At 40.8% G+C, this 16,087-nt stretch overlaps 1 protein-coding gene across 4 annotated transcripts; it reads left to right on the top strand.

Moving 5' to 3' along the window:
- The first annotated feature begins 1,201 nt into the window (after positions 1-1,201).
- TLR6 (toll like receptor 6) lies at positions 1,202-14,354 on the top strand. 4 transcript variants are annotated; one of them, XM_036019794.1, is made up of 4 exons: positions 1,361-1,400; positions 7,828-7,910; positions 9,517-9,591; positions 9,726-14,354. In XM_036019794.1, the coding sequence occupies exon 4, from the start codon at positions 9,795-9,797 to the stop codon at positions 12,183-12,185; it is 2,391 nt and encodes a 796-aa protein (XP_035875687.1). In that variant the 5' UTR covers positions 1,361-1,400; positions 7,828-7,910; positions 9,517-9,591; positions 9,726-9,794; the 3' UTR covers positions 12,186-14,354. The 4 variants fall into 4 exon arrangements, with proteins under 4 accessions (XP_028363908.1, XP_035875687.1, XP_035875701.1 ...); XM_036019808.1 differs by lacking the exon at positions 9,517-9,591; XM_028508107.2 differs by lacking the exons at positions 7,828-7,910; positions 9,517-9,591 and having other exon boundaries at positions 1,202-1,400.
- Positions 14,355-16,087: the final 1,733 nt, after the last annotated feature.

The raw sequence follows: 16,087 nt of genomic DNA, 5'->3' as shown, positions 1-16,087 counted from the left end.
ACCACAGCTGGCCCGGATCCCCTCCGCCTGTTTCCACGGATACCCACTGCTCTCCTGCTGTGGGTCCCAGCAGAGACCCATCTACTTGCTGACCAGGCCCGAGAAGAGTTCCTGTTATGTTTGGTGAGTAAGGATGAAGAGTAACAAGCTGGTCTTCCTTTCCCTCCGAAAGCAGAAAGTGATCCTTCCCAGGCATCCAACTTTGTCAACTGTCAAACTGTAGGGTCTTAACTTGTTTTTTTTTTTTTGTAAGATGAGGTAAATGTCAGACAGTGGGATTAATTACGGAATGATTATTTCACTCATATGTTCGGCTCTTTACAGAACATCAATTAAGTGGAAAGTGTCAGGAGTAGGGACTTTTCGCTGCCTGAAGTCTCTGGTTAACCAGACACCCTCTTTTTGTATCAACCCTTGTTTACATGGAGAAACAGAGTGAAGGAATAAAATGGAGTCACTATAGTGAAGCTGCTAAATTACTGAAACCAAGTAGGTTTAGGCGTGAGGAAAGGAGTCAATTCTTGTTTTAATTAGCCCGAGAACTCGGGCCTTTTCTTTCTTCTTGGGAACACTTCTGGGTTTTCGTCTTTCCTGTGGTTCTAGTTTCTAAATTCCAAGACCCTTGAATAAACCTGTATCATTTACTTCTAGCCAGAGCCTACAGACTCCTTTTGAGTCCATTTGACAATAGCATCCTAAAATTGTTCTAAATTCCCTTTGGAAAACTGATTTTTAATTAGTCCTGTAGGATCTCAGTCTTATCTATGATTCTAGAGTCTAGAATTAAAGCCTCTAGTAACACTGAGTGTTGGTCAGAATGTGGGGAAACAGGATGCATTTTCCCCCAGGTGCGGCTCTCTGTACGAGTGCACCCATCAACTACTAAACTTTCCTTGAAAGGTGACTTAAAAAAAATCTTGGACCTGAGCTTATTTTATTTTAACGTACCTCATCCAGCTAAGATAGTGCTCCAGAATTGCTCAATAATGTAATTGCAATAATTTCGGAAGTGTTAAGTACGGTGATGATAGAAAACAGGCAAAGTTCAGTAAGTTTCCACTCGGGTGACAATTTCACATACAGGCTGCAAACTCTTACTAATAAATCTTACGTTAGAAACAGCTTTCTTCACACTGAAATTGTCGCAAACTGCTCGCTCATATGATTTAAAAATCAGGTTACTGTTCTAGTCTGTAACCCATAGAAACCTGCTTACTCACAGCTTTGAACTGTGTGTAACCTTTGAAAGGGAAATTCAGCAATAGGAGTAATTCCAGGAAGATCCAACAGATGGCCCCAACCCGTCTCTATGGTATTGCTTTAAAGGGCTTTCACTTCGTCAGGCACTTATTTTTCTGCATTTGTGAGTTATTTTCTCTTCTCCTGAGAAAGAAATCTCGGTAAGTAAGCAGGCTTTTGTGGCTTTTTCAAATCATGACATAATTACTTCAAACAAGGAAGAAAATGCTAGCGATTGTATAGGAAATATGTAACTTTTTTTGACATTTTTGCAAGATGATTGATTTGAAGTGTTTTTATTTTAATGTTGCACATGTCCCTTTAAATATGTAACAAAGATAAAGATATGACTATCATGAAAAGCACTTGTAGTTATAGTTAAGGGAAAAACTAACCGAAGAAACATTTATTTCTTCTGCTTTCGTCTACTACCTTTTGTCTTTTCACCTTTCTCTAGTTCCTTTTTTTCAGTAACAAAGTAGTTTATGCCACCGGTATGGTGCCTATCACATATGATGCATCTTTATCGCAGACGGGAATATTTTGTCTCCCCTGTCATGTGGCTCTATAATTGCTTATTTGTATCTGTCACTAATTTATAAGCATTTGGAAAGCAGGGATTATGTTGGTGTTATTCAGATTTATATCCCCAGTGCCTAACGCCCAGCAAAGTCCTGGCTCGTCGTACACTCTGAACAAACAGTTGTGTGAAGGAAATGGCCGGGGCTGACCTCGGACTGGCCTTTCTCTGGGTCTCTCGCCTGGACTTTGACAAGCACAACAGTGTTTCTCTTGCACACTTGTTGACTTGATTATGGTGTCTCACTTACCTCCACGTTTTTCTCATCTTCCCTTATAATTTTAATTTTCATAGATCCTCTTTACTGTGGCTTTTTTTTTTGTCTTAAAAGAGAGCTGCTTCCACCTGTCTTTTTTTTCTCCCTCTTTTCATTTGATGCATTAAAGAAAAAGAAGAAACATCTTTTTCCTTTTTATCTCTTTTTACTTACTTTAAAAAAAAGTTGTGAACTCTCCAATCATCCACTCTTATCTCCCTTTTTTCTCTCCTTTATTTTTTCTTAACTATAAAAGCTCCTGGCTGGTTTGTTAAGTGTACACACTGGGAACTGCTTGAGGGCATAAATGCTCCTGAAGGAATCAGCTCTAAGGGCAGCTGATCAACTCCGCCCTTAGAGCTGATTGGTGGCTCTAAGCCAATTAGTGGCTGAATTACAGTTCCCTGAACACAGCCGCCACAGAGGAACTTCTAGGTAGGTTCTCATTCATAAATGCCAATTATCTACAACATGTGGAAGGAGTTCTCTCTCTATACAGGTCATACAAGCATGTCTCTTTAAATATAAAATACTTTTACATTAGCTGTATTTTAAGACAAACCTTTTTTTGATGTATAAAAGATGTTCAGAATTAGAAATTTTGGAAATATACAAAAGCATAAGAAAGGAAGTTAATTTTATGATTCAGAGATCCAGAGATAACCACTGCCTGCATTTGATACCTTTCTTACCATTCCTTCTGTCCCTAAGCTTTGTGTATATGTGAGGTTTTAATCATATTTAACAAAAATAGAGTTCTACCATATGTACAATGTTGTATTCTTTTATTCATGTAACTTTGTACAGTAGACCTTATTTTTCCCAAAAGTGCAATATTGGAGACCACATGCTATTCCATGTTACGAGTGTGCCATAATTGATTAAACCATTTTCTACACTAGACATTATCATTTTTTTCTACTTTTCATTATGTCATGAGCATCATCATAGTAATATTTTTAAGCATATCTTTGTTAATTCCTTTAGAAGACTATTCTGAGAACTGGGATTGCTACAATAAGGGTAAGCAAATGTTTGAAGAATTTATGTAGCTGACCCAATTGCCCTTCAGACAGGTTGTCTAATTTTTCATTTCTGCCAGCAAGTAGTAAATGACAGTCGTTATTTCTGCCTCCCTCTTCCACTCGTCAGGACTCGGGTGATTATATTAGGATATCCTTCCCATTTTCAGGTCAGCTGATTAGCAACCTTAACTCCAGCTGGAATGTTCATTCCCTTTTTCCATGTAACAGCATGTTCATAAGTTCCAGAATTAGGGGGTGGACATCTTTGTGAAGCTAGTTATTCTGTCTGTCGTAGTGCAGTATGTGTGTGAACTTCAGAGACTCCTCCTGGATTCAGTTCCCTGAGAACTTCCCTTCTTGCTTTTACGTGTGTGCGTGTGTGTGTTTTCATCTGGGGGCGGGGGGGTTAGGTCAGAGCAGGAGGCTGGTGCTAGTTCGCATCATCCTGTTGGCTCTCATAATTCCAATTAAAAATGTGATTTTCTTGATCCAGAAAATATTTATAACATTTAAAAAAGTAGTTGGAAAAGTTTGTTTTGTAGCGAGAAATGTGACTTCAAAAATATTTGCTTTAGAGTATTTATTAACAAATTTATTTAACCTAAGGAACAGTTAATTTTAGTAAATGCTCCATGAACACTGGAAATTTAGATATACAACGTTCTCTTTTAGGAGGTACAAAGTTTATAAGTCTTTGTTTAACTTTTATTAATTATTTTATTCAAATCCTCCATTATGTTTACTTTTTTGCTAATTAATCTAACTATAACCCAGAGAAATACACTAAATAATTTAACTATTAATGTCTCCTTGTGTTTTTAGCATTTATACTTTGTAAATTCTGATGCAATATTATTCAGTGCATAAGTGTTCTTATCAGTTATATTTTCATCATGAGTGATTTATTTTCAGTAGTATAAAGCAGCAGCTTCTCTTATCCTGTTGCCCAGATTCTCTGATACTTTGATGTAATGGAGTCTTGTGTATGCAAACTGTAATCCCTGATGAATAAAGCTGCAAGTGTTCTTATCTCCTCTCCCCTTCACAAGTACTGTGTGTGGCTTACGCATCTCAGAATACAGTGTGCCCATTTGAGTTCCTCCCTACCTCTCGCCCAGTTCGTTTTCTCCTGTCTTCATTGAGCTATGATAGACATATAACATTCTGTAAGTTTAAGGTCTACAATGTGATCATTTGATAACATATATATTGCAAAATGATTACCACACTAAGGTTAGTTAATACATCAATCACCTCACATAATTACTTTTTCTTGTGGTGAGAATATTTAAGGTTTCCTCTTCTAGCAACATTTAAGTATGTGGTATAATGCTGTTAAATAAACTCTTGTCCCTGGGCTGCACCTGAGATCCCCAGAATGCATTTGTCCTGCAGCTAGAAGTTTGTACCCTTTGGCCACCATCTCCCCATTTCCTCACCTCCCAGCTCCTGGCAACTACCTTTTTTTGGCTTTTTTAGATTCCACGTATAAGTGAGATCCTACAGTATTTGTCTTTCTCTGACATATTTCACTTAGTGTAATGCCATCAAGGTATCAGGGTAGTACACACACACACACACACACACACACACACACACACACACCCCGTCTGGGAAAAGTACAGCCATTGTTAATATAACAAGAGTGGTTTGTAACCAGGCAGCCAAGGAGAGTGGACTGGAAAGCACTTGCGTGAACAATGTACTAGTCACTTCACTGTACTAGTCAGTGGGGGCGGTAGACACTGTTGAGTGAGCATGTGTGCTGTGTGGCTATTGCATTCAAAATGACTGAGCAAGTAGAGCAACAAATCTGCATCCAGTTTTGCGTTAAGCTTGAACATTCCTCTGTGGAAACTATTTGGATGATTTGTAAGGCTTTCAGGGGCAATGCAATCAGTGCAGGGCAAATAAAAGTGTGGCGCAAATGCTTCAAGGATGGCTGAGAGTTTGTTGAAAGTGACCCACATTCTGGAAGGCCTGCAACAAGCAGAACACCTGAGAATGTTGAATGTGTACAGGCTGCAATCAACAAAGACCAGCCACCTGACAGTGTGAGAACTAGACGCTGATGTGGGGATTCCAAAACCACTGTGTCCCAGATTTTGATGCAGGACTATGGCATGAAACACCTTGTGGCAAAATTCGTTCAGCAGCTTCTGCTACCAGGGCAGAAGAAATATTGTGCTACGGTTGCTAATGACTTGACATATACATAGAGGGTCCAGCAGAAGTAAGGCCTGCTTGAGTGTGGTTGGTAGGGTAATAATATGGGTGTAATAATTTATAGTTTTAATTTGAACATCTCACCTAAAATGCCATATGATGTGCTTGAGTGTGATATTGCTATGTTATAGAAGTACATGCTTATGATTTTGAAATAAAAGATTTTGTAATACAAAAGAAGCATTATTTCTGCTGGACCCTGTATATATATATAATTTTATTTACCCATTCATCCGTCGATGGACACTTAGGTTGTTTCCATGTTTCATCATGAGTAACGTGTCAACAAACATGGGGGCACCCCATCTTTGAGATAATGATTTTATTTCCTTTAGATATATACCTGGAAATGGAATTGCTGGATCATATGGTAGTTCCATTTTTATTATTTTTGAGGAAACTCTTTATTATTTTCCATAGTGGCTGCACCAATGTACATTCCCCAAAAGTGCTCAAGGGGTCCCTTCTCTCCACATCCTTGCTGACACTTGTTGTCTTTTATCTTTTTTTTTTAATCCTCACTGAAGGACATTGTTTTATTGCTTTGAAACAGAGAGAGAGAGAGAGAGAGAGAGAGAGAGAGATCAATATGAGGAGAGAAACATCAACTGGCTGACCCCCCTACACGTCCCAACTGGGGACCAATCAGGGATGGAATCCATAAACTAGGTATGTGCCCTGGCTAGGAATGGAACCAGCAACTTTTCATTTTATGGGATGATGCTCCAACCAACTAAGACACACCAGCCAGGGCTCTCTTGTCTTTTTAATAATGGCCTTTCCAACAGGTGTGAGGTGACATGTCATTGTGATTTTGATTTGCATTTCCCCAATGATTAGTGATATTGAGCATATTTTCATGTACCTATTGGCAATTTGTATGCTTTCTTTGGAAAAATGTCTGGTTAGGTTTTCTGCCAATTTGTAATTGAATTATTTGGTTGTGGTTTTACATTTTTGCTATAGGGTTATATGAGTTCCTTAAATATTTTGGATATTAACCCCTTATCAGATAACATGGTTCATGTGTGTTTTCTCCCAATGTGTACGTTGACTTTTCATTTTGTTGATTGTTCCTTTTGCTTTGCAGAAGCCTTTTATTTTGATATAATCCTACTTTTTCATTTTCATTTTTGTTGCTTCTATTTTTGGTGTTAGATCCAGAAAATCATTACGAAGACCAGTGTCAGGTTTTCTTCTAGGAGAAGCTGATATTGTATTTACTTCTAGGAGTTTTGTGGTTTTAGGTCTTATAGTTAAGTTTTTATCCATTTGGAGTAAATTTTTTGTGAGTGGGATAAGACAGGGGTCAAACTTTTCTTTTGCACATGCATATACAGTTTTCCTGACACCAATTACTGAAGAGACTATCCTTTCCCTATTGAGTATTTTTGACTCCCTTGTTAAATATTAGCTGACAGTTTATGCATGGGTTTTTTTCTGAGTTCTCAATTCTGTTCCATTGGTCCATGTGTGTCTTTTTTTTTATGTGAACACCACACTGTTTTGATTACCACAGCTTTGTGATATAGTTTGAAATCAGGAAGTGTGATGCCTCCAGCTTTGTTCTGTCTCAGAATTATTTGGTTATTTGGGGTCTTTAGTGGTTCCATAGGAATTTTAGAATTTTTTTCTATTTCTGAGAAAAATATCATTGGAATTTTTATAATGATTGCATTGAAGCTACAGATGGCTTTGGGTAGTGTGGACATTTTTAACAATATTTTTTCTTCTGACCCATGAACACAGGATATCGTTCCCTTTATTTGTGTTTTCAATTTCTTTCTTCAAAGTCTTCTGTGTTCAGTGTATAGGTCTTTCATCTTCTTTGTTGAATTTATTCCTATGTATTTTATTCTTTTTGATGCAATTGTAAATAAGATTGTTTTGTTTATTTCTTTTCCAGGTAGTTTGTTGTTAGTGTATAGAGAAACAACTGATTTTGTTTGGCTTTGTATCCTGCAGCTTTACTGAATTTGTAGATTAGCTCTAAAAGTTTTTTGGTGGACTCTTTAGGATTCTCTACACGTACGATCATACCATCTGAAAACAGAGGTACTTTCTACTTCTTCCTTCCCAGTTTGGATCCTTTTTTTTTGTTGTCTAATTGACTCTGGCCAGGACTTCCCATATAGTGTGTTGAATGGAAGTGGTAAGAGTACTCCTTGCTCAGCTGCTACCTCAATGTCTGTCATTGTGTGATGAGGATCTGGAGGATGGTGGCGTAGAAGGAAAACTCAGTGTTGTGACCCACCCATGTCGGTACCACTGGGGGGACAGAAAAACTACTTAATTACCTAGTTTGTTGTTCACCCTTGGTGTTCGAATCAGAGACAAACACAGAGCGGGTTAAAATGTATTCATACCTCTTGTTGGGGAGTCTATTTTCCTGAGACAAAGCTTGAGTACACTGGACTTCCCTGAACACAGCTCGGTTTCTTTTTCATGAGTGTCAATGCTTTTGAATCCCGCCATTAATTTTCCATCTTTCTATGTTTTAGGTGGCAAGGTGTTTTCTCAAGTGTTTCTGTGTTTTCACGGTTATTTTGGTGAACAACTGGAAGAGGCTGTATGGGAGGACAGGGTGAGGGACTTTTATCCATATGACATTTCTAATTTTTTTTGATATTTAAAATTCTTTCACATGCCATTTTTTAAAAATTGAAGTATAATTGGCTTTAAAAAATATGCCATTTTGTGGGCAGAGGACCTGAATAGGCACTTCTTCAAAGAGGACATACAGATGGCCTAGAGACATAGGAAAAGATGCTCAATGTCACCAATCATCATAGAGATGCCAATTAAAACCATAATGAGATGTTACCTCACACCTGTCAGAGTGGTTGTCATCAAGAAATCAACAAATAACAAGTGCTGGTGAGGATGTGGAGAAAAGGAAACCCTAGTCCACTGGTGGTGGGAACACAGACTGGTGTAGCTGCTGTGGAAAGTGGTATGCAGTTTCCTCAAAAAATTAAAAATAGAATGCCTCATGACCCAGCAATTCCACCTCTGGGTATGTACCTGAAGAAACCCAAAACACTAATTTGAAAGACTATATGCACCCCATGTTTATTGCAGTGCAATAATAGCCAAGATATGGAAGCAGCCCGAGTGCCCATCAATAGACAAGTGGATCAAAATCTGTGATACCCACACACACAATGGAATATTATGTGGCCATAAAAAGAATGAAGTCTTACCATTTGCAACAGCATGGATGGACCTAGAAGGTAATTATATACTAAGTGAAATAAGTCATTCAGGGAAAGACAAATACCATATTATCTCACTTACATGTGGAACCTGAAGAACAAAGTAAACAAGCAAACAAAAGAGAAACAGACTCATAGAAAGAGAGAACAGACTGCTGGATGCCAGAGGGGAGAGGGTTTGGGGAATTGGGTGAAAGAGGTAAAGGGATTAAGAAAAAGGATTTTGGTTAAAAAAAGGAACGCAGGGGCCTGGTCCACTTGCAGTCGTAGCTCTGCCACATTACAGACTCCGTGAGGTCAGGGCTGTGGTCTGCCACCAATGCCAAGCACATAGTAGGCACTCAATACATATTTGTTTTATGTTTGTACATATTTAAATAATTTTATCATAAAAATAATTTTAAAGAAAAAATATGCCACTTTGTAATGAAGTGTTACAACCCAGAAGAGTGCTTACTCTTCCAAAGAATGGTGAATTGAAATTGTACTCATCTCTTAACTGCTTTTCTATTCCAACACACCCTCAGGTGATGAACAGTGGATCCTTCTGTTAGGAAAACTGAACTCGACAGCTAGTCAAAGTCTTCTCCCAGTTATTCCTGCTACACAAAGTTGCACTTGTGTTGTTGCCTGCTCTGGTTCCCTGGGGGCTCCTAGATGGTTTTCTAAAGTCTTGAATGCGGTCCAGTGACTCTCAAATTTCCAACCCGTTGTTCTGGTCACAAATACGGGGTCCGTGGGCTTGTGTACCTGCCTCCACCCCTCAGCCAGGTCATCTTCTCATTCACCAGTTGTCACGAACATCAGTATCTAGGCCATGTTGTAGTATAGTCAGAGGTCCTGTGGGGGTCCCACAGAGGGCTGTGGGAAACTGTTCTTTCCCCCACACAGCAGCTTTTAGCCTGACCTGCCTTCTGACTTCCTCAATGTGCTCATTAACATGTATCCGTCTTTTATGTTCTATCAGTGTGCCAGCTGTGGGAACTTGATGTTTAGCAGATGATCAAGTGCTGAATCCTGTCTCTCTGAACATGCTGCTTCTGGTCTAACGTGAGTTGGAAAAACACATACCCATCTTATGGGAATCGTGAATAAAGAAATAATTGAGGTTTTGTGTTTTGTAAGCAGAGAGTTGAGAACAATCACCCAATCTTTATACGTCGTACTGTACATTTCTTTTCTAGAATGTGGGTGCTTACCAAGATGCTCTGAAGAACAGCAACAACCTTTTGGAACATAGCCACTTCCACATCATGACGGAGGACAGAAAAACCACTGTCGGAAGCTTTCATTTTGTGTACATCGTAATCTTAATAGTTGGAACCACAGTCCAGTTGTCTGATGAAAGTGCCTTCACAGTAAACAAGTCAAACCAAGGCCTTACTCGTGTTCTGAAAGGCCTGCCACCGAAAACCGAAGTCTTAGATATGTCCCAGAACTATATATCTGAGCTTCACCTGGCTGACATCAGCTTTCTCTCACAGCTGAAAGTTCTGAGGCTTTCCCATAATAGACTCCAGTGCCTTGATATTAGCATTTTCAAGTTCAACCAGGATTTGGAATATTTGGATTTATCGCACAATCAGTTGCAGAAGATCTCCTGCCATCCTATCAGCAGTCTCAAGCATTTAGACCTCTCATTCAATGACTTTGATGCCCTGCCCATCTGTAAGGAATTTGGTAACCTGACTCAACTGAATTTCTTGGGATTAAGTGCTAAGAAGTTAGAACCATTGGATCTGCTACCAATTGCTCACTTGCATCTAAGTGGCATCCTCCTGGATTTGGGAGGTTATTACATGAAAGAACATGAGACAGAGAGCCTTCAAATTCTGAACACAAAAACACTTCACCTAGTTTTTCACCCAAATAATATCTTCTCTGTTCAAGCAAACATATCAGTTAACAGTTTGAGATGCCTGCAACTGAGTAATATTAAGTTGAATGGTATGAACTGTCCAGTTTTTATTACATTTTTATCACAATTAACAAGAGGTCCGAATTTACTGAATTTTACACTCAACCATGTGGAAACTACTTGGCAATGCTTGGTCATAGTGTTTCAGTTCCTTTGGCCCAGACCTGTAGAATACCTCAATATTTACAATCTCACAATTGTTGAAAGCATTGATGAGGAAGATTTTACTTATCCTGAAACTTCTTTGAAAGCACTGACAATCGAACATGTTACGAACAGAGTTTTTCTTTTTTCGCAGACGGCATTATACACGGTGTTTTCCGAGATGAACATCATGATGTTAACCATATCAGATACACATTTTATACACATGCTTTGCCCTCAAACCACAAGCACATTTAAGGTCTTGAACTTTACCCGGAATGTTTTCACAGATAGTATTTTTCAAAAGTGCTCCACTTTAGTTAGATTGGAGACCCTGATCTTACAAAAGAATGAATTAAAAGACCTTTTCAAGGTGGGTCTCATGACTAAGAATATGCCGTCTTTGGAAATACTGGACGTGAGCTGGAATTATTTGGAATATGATAGACGTGACCGAAATTGCACTTGGGTTGGGAGTATAGTGGTGTTAAATTTGTCCTCAAATGTACTTACTGACTCTGTGTTCAGTTGTTTGCCTTCCAGGGTCAGGGTTCTTGACCTTCACAATAATAGAATAACAAGGATCCCTGAAGATGTCACCGGTCTGGAAGATTTGCAAGAACTCAATGTTGCTTTCAACTCCTTAGTCCACCTGCCTGGATGTGGTACCTTTGGCAGCCTCTCTGTACTGATCATTGACTATAATTCAATTTCCAACCCATCAGCTCATTTCTTCCAGAACTGCCAGAAGATGAGGTCCGTAAACGCAGGGCACAATCCATTCCAATGTACATGTGAGCTCAGAGAGTTTATCCAAAGTATAGGCCAAGTGTCAAGTGGGGTGGTAGAGGGTTGGCCTGACTCTTATCAGTGTGACTACCCAGAAAGCTACAAGGGGACCCTACTGAAGGATTTTCACGTGTCTCCATTAACCTGCAACACAGCTCTGCTGATTGTCACCATTGGGGTGACTGGACTGGCGCTGGCTGTTACTCTGACTGTCCTCTGTATCTGTCTGGATCTGCCCTGGTATCTCAGGATGGTGTGTCAGTGGACCCAGACCCGGCGCAGGGCTAGGAACATACCCTTAGACAAACTCCAGAGAACCCTGCAGTTCCACGCTTTTATTTCCTACAGCGAACATGACTCTGCCTGGGTGAAGGGTGAACTGGTACCTTGCCTAGAAAAAGAAGGTATACAGATTTGTCTCCATGAGAGGAACTTTGTTCCTGGCAAGAGCATTGTGGAAAATATCATAAACTGCATTGAGAAAAGTTACAAGTCCATCTTTGTTCTGTCTCCCAACTTTGTTCAGAGCGAGTGGTGCCATTATGAACTCTACTTTGCCCACCACAATCTCTTTCATGAAGGATCGGACAACTTAATCCTGATCTTGCTGGAACCCATTCCACAGAACGACATTCCTAGCAAGTATCACAAGCTGAAGTCTCTCATGACACAGCGGACTTATTTGGAATGGCCGAAGGAGAAGAGCAAACGTGGACTTTTTTGGGCTAACATTAGAGCTGCGTTTAATGTGAAATTAATACTAAACACTGAAAACAATGATGTGGAAATGTAACAAAAAAAGTCAGGAAATCCAACTTAAGAAACTCTCATACATGTGGATTCCAATGAACATAATGGTGTTAAGCTGTTGCCTAAATGGTGCCCGCATTCTCTGTACGTGCTCAGGAAAGACGGAGCGTGAGCCATGCTGCCTTGAGCCGGGGAAGCAGGCTGGGGCCGAGCTGGTGCCCCAACTTGCCAGTTCCAGACAGCTCAGTCTGTTCTGGTCGAGCCATTCTGTTTCAAATCGAAACAGTCCTGTGTGGGTTAAAGGCTCAGTCATTCAGAGACCTTTCCCCTCCCCTCCCCTTTCCCAAATGGGTTCTGCGTGAGCAGGAGTTGATGGGGCGTCGTGGCAGCGAGGAAAGAGTCGACCTCACAACTGTACGCAGTGCTCCTTCGAGTGCCCTGTGCATCCTCATTGGCTCTGGGTGAGCTTTGTCATCCCGCTCAACTTTGGGGCTTGGGGGAAAGTTAGACCAGATGTGGAAAATAAAGATAGCTTTTTTCTTCACGTCTGAATAATCATTAAATTTTTTACCTAACTACACAAACATGCAGTAGTTTGTATATATGAAAGGAAATACAGCCTTAGTCATAGACTGTTGAGGCCAAAGACATGGGTTTACCTGCTTGCCGAGATTCCCCTGCCACCCCCACAAAGAAACAAAAAGTACCTCAGAGCCAGATTTATTTGCAACTGGGTATTGTGTAGGGCATGTCGGTGCATTAGAATTTTGGAGAATGCCTCAAAGCTAACAGAAAGCACATTTTAGACAGAAATGTTAGACACAGCTAGGTTGGACTCAGTGGAAAATAGCAGAAAAACACCAGTACTCCTCAACTCATTTTACCATTTACAGAAGACTAGATTCAAAAGGGTGAGCAGGGACTCATGAAATAGAGGTGCTAGACCTGGGGGGGAGATTGCTTTGGATTTCTTCCAAAGGCGAACGAGAGGGGCCATGAACATAGTGGAAGCGTAGTCTGGCGCCCACCCCGCCTGAAGGCTCGCCGGGCAGCAGGAATGCACAGTCCAGGACAGCGGACAGGTGGGGTGAGAGCTCCTGGAGGAGCGTGACAAGTGTCTCCTAGAGTTGGTGCCGGGGTGGGCAGTGAGTATAGAGATTGGTGAACGATGCTTTACACGTATAAGTGCGTGATAAATATTGAATGCATGAACCAAGCGCTTCCCCCTGGAGAATTCAGAAGGCAAAAGGTTGGCTTGGGCAGCCTGCAAACAGTGGGAAGAGGAGAGAAAGGAAGAAGTGATTGTAGTCTGCCCTCCCATTAGTGGGCATGGCAAACTTCCTGTGGGCCGTTGTCAACCATGGAAAGGACAGTGGGATGAAGTTATAATGAGGGGACCTCAGTTATCTGGACAGTCTTTTGTACAATAAAGGGACTACAATAGTAAGAGGCCATGGGGCTAGGGGGAAGAGGTGTGTGTGGGGGGGCGCGGCTGCTAGAGGTCAGCCAGAGACTGTGCCACTTGCCTCAAGGAACTGTGCAATGTGGGGTTTGCCTGAAGCTTCTGAATAGCCCACAGGTGTATCCTGTGAAAGAACCAACATTTGGACTCCGCCATCATAAGAGGCAGAGGCACAGGGCCTGGCTGCCCTATCCAATAGTTAGCTTCAGGGAGATTTGCTGCCCTCTGCCCTCTGCACTCTTCCCTTGAGGTAGCCTGGGGACATCCAGAAGATAGAGAAGACAGAGGAGGTGGAGGAAGGGTAAAGACACTGACCACACTCCTCCCCCACTCCCCAGCAAGGAAGGCCTGAGCCAGGGCCAGGCAGCCTTCGGAACTGGGTGTGAGGTGGGTGTCAGACTGGACCGGCTTGGACATTTTAATGCATGAAGTACAGGTGCAGTTGCTGAAATGAGACTTGTCACTAAAATCAATGGGTCTGCCCCAAATTCAGAATAGATCCTGATGGAGGGAGAGGCCACAAAACCTGGTTGCAAGGCAGCGGTTAAAGAGAAAAGGGAAGCCCTTTCCTGATGGACTTACTCAACAGAACGGTTTCATAACTGATCATTGCCAAGTAATAAACCTTAATGAAATTTTATTCGAGCGGTCTTCTTCCTTGCTCTGCAGGAGAGCACTGGCTTCCCCTGCACAGACCCTCTCCCAAACGGTGAACTTTCCTCAGCCTCCGGTGGACTGTTTCATAAACTAGACAACAAAAACAAAACCACTAAAAAAATCCCCTAAACAACAACAAAGTATGTCACACATTCTAAATGATCAAATATATTTATTTATTTATTAAAAACACTTATTTACTTATCAGTGCCTTGTAACCTTGCAGCTCAGGGATGAGTCAGCAATACCCAGTGTGGCCCCGCCTCTCTGGGGGAGTCCTCCTGGAGGTGTCCTCTCTGATGGACCACAAATCCAGCTGTAGGCTGCAATGGTCACTGTCTTCGTCTCCCAGGAGCGCTCTGTGGGAAGGCTGCTCTACAAGCTTGCGTTGATTTCAAGAGCCTCTGTACGTTCTTTGCAATAAGTTAGACGGTCATCTTAATAACAAAGGTTCTCACAGTCCCTGATCTAGGTTCATAGGACAGGTCTCCCAGTGCCAATTTTAGAAGAGAACAATCAATATTTAGCAAAAGGAATACATCTTAAGTTAAGCAATACCAAGTGAAGAGCTTTAGGCCAAGGCAGATGAAAAGATTCAACAAGTGTTACCAATTGAATTTTACCTGTCTTGTCAGTTTGTTCTATAAAACCAGAGGACAGGGGACAATAAGCACAATGACAGTACCACAGTGTCAGCCGAGTGCTGCGTGGCTGGTATAGAATTTGTCTGGTGAAATGGGTTCCCCTTCTCTTGCGGGACTCGGGGGATTTTCTGAGCAGCAAAACTCCTTTCTAGAAGTAATTTAGTAACTGCTGTAGCTGTAACCCTTGGACACGGGAATGCTTCTGCCCAATAAGAATATATATGCATCATCATTACACATGTTTATTCTTGAGGGAGGGCAACTGAATTGAAATGCACTTTCTAAACGTCAGATAGGCCTCCTTCGTCTTATTTCCTCCTTTTGTAAAGAGACATCCCCTTTATAATTTCCTACTAAAACATACCAACAGCATGGAAAAGAAAAAAAACTTTTGTCCTTTTAACAGTGGCAGAAACTCAAATTCCAAATCTGTATCAGCATACTTGAAGTTAAATAAACCTATTCCAGTCTTCATTTGGATGAGATTTCTTTCTCAAAATCCCATTTCTACAAAACTTCCACAACACACACAAACTTTCTGCAACTTTTATAAACCATGCATCTTTTGTCCTGTTTCGTTGTTGCATTTACTTTAGAATAAAATTACTTTCTTTTTTTTAAACAAAAATACACTTCCATTCCTCATACCTTCTTTTACCAAACACACATCTTATTCTACATGTGCAGTCATTTCCAGTCACCATAAAATTCGAATCAGGCTTTGTCACAAGTGTCTGGACCTTAAACTGAGGCATCTTGTGTGCCTCTGTCATAAAATGACACAGTAAGGTCTCTCTGCCTTATTCCTGGCTTCCCGTCTGGTCTGCCAGCTCCAAAGCTAGAGGGCTGTAGACAACTGCATTTCTTTAATTCAACCAACATCCTTAAGGTGGTTTTTCTTTGCTAAAGGTTAATCCTAGATCATGTGCACTTTAGAAGTAATTGCATTAGTTTCTGTTATTTTTCCAATGTGCATGAGTGCTCATTTGCTTTAAGCCAATTAAATAGGGCCCTTTGACAGTCTCCATTCGAATTTACAAATCAAATTTTTTGGCAGTACCATTTAACAGTATCATATCTATAACAGACATACATAGCCTTGCATAAACACACAGCACAATAATACGAAACCCAAAAGAAAAACTATGGATCTAAAAGCAAAGAGAATGGCCTCCAAAGATC

The sequence above is a fragment of the Phyllostomus discolor genome, chromosome 1 (assembly GCF_004126475.2).
Source record: "Phyllostomus discolor isolate MPI-MPIP mPhyDis1 chromosome 1, mPhyDis1.pri.v3, whole genome shotgun sequence".
Lineage (NCBI taxonomy): Eukaryota > Metazoa > Chordata > Mammalia > Chiroptera > Phyllostomidae > Phyllostomus > Phyllostomus discolor.
Note: the sequence above shows the minus strand (reverse complement) of the source record. Positions and strands in the feature narration are given on the sequence as shown.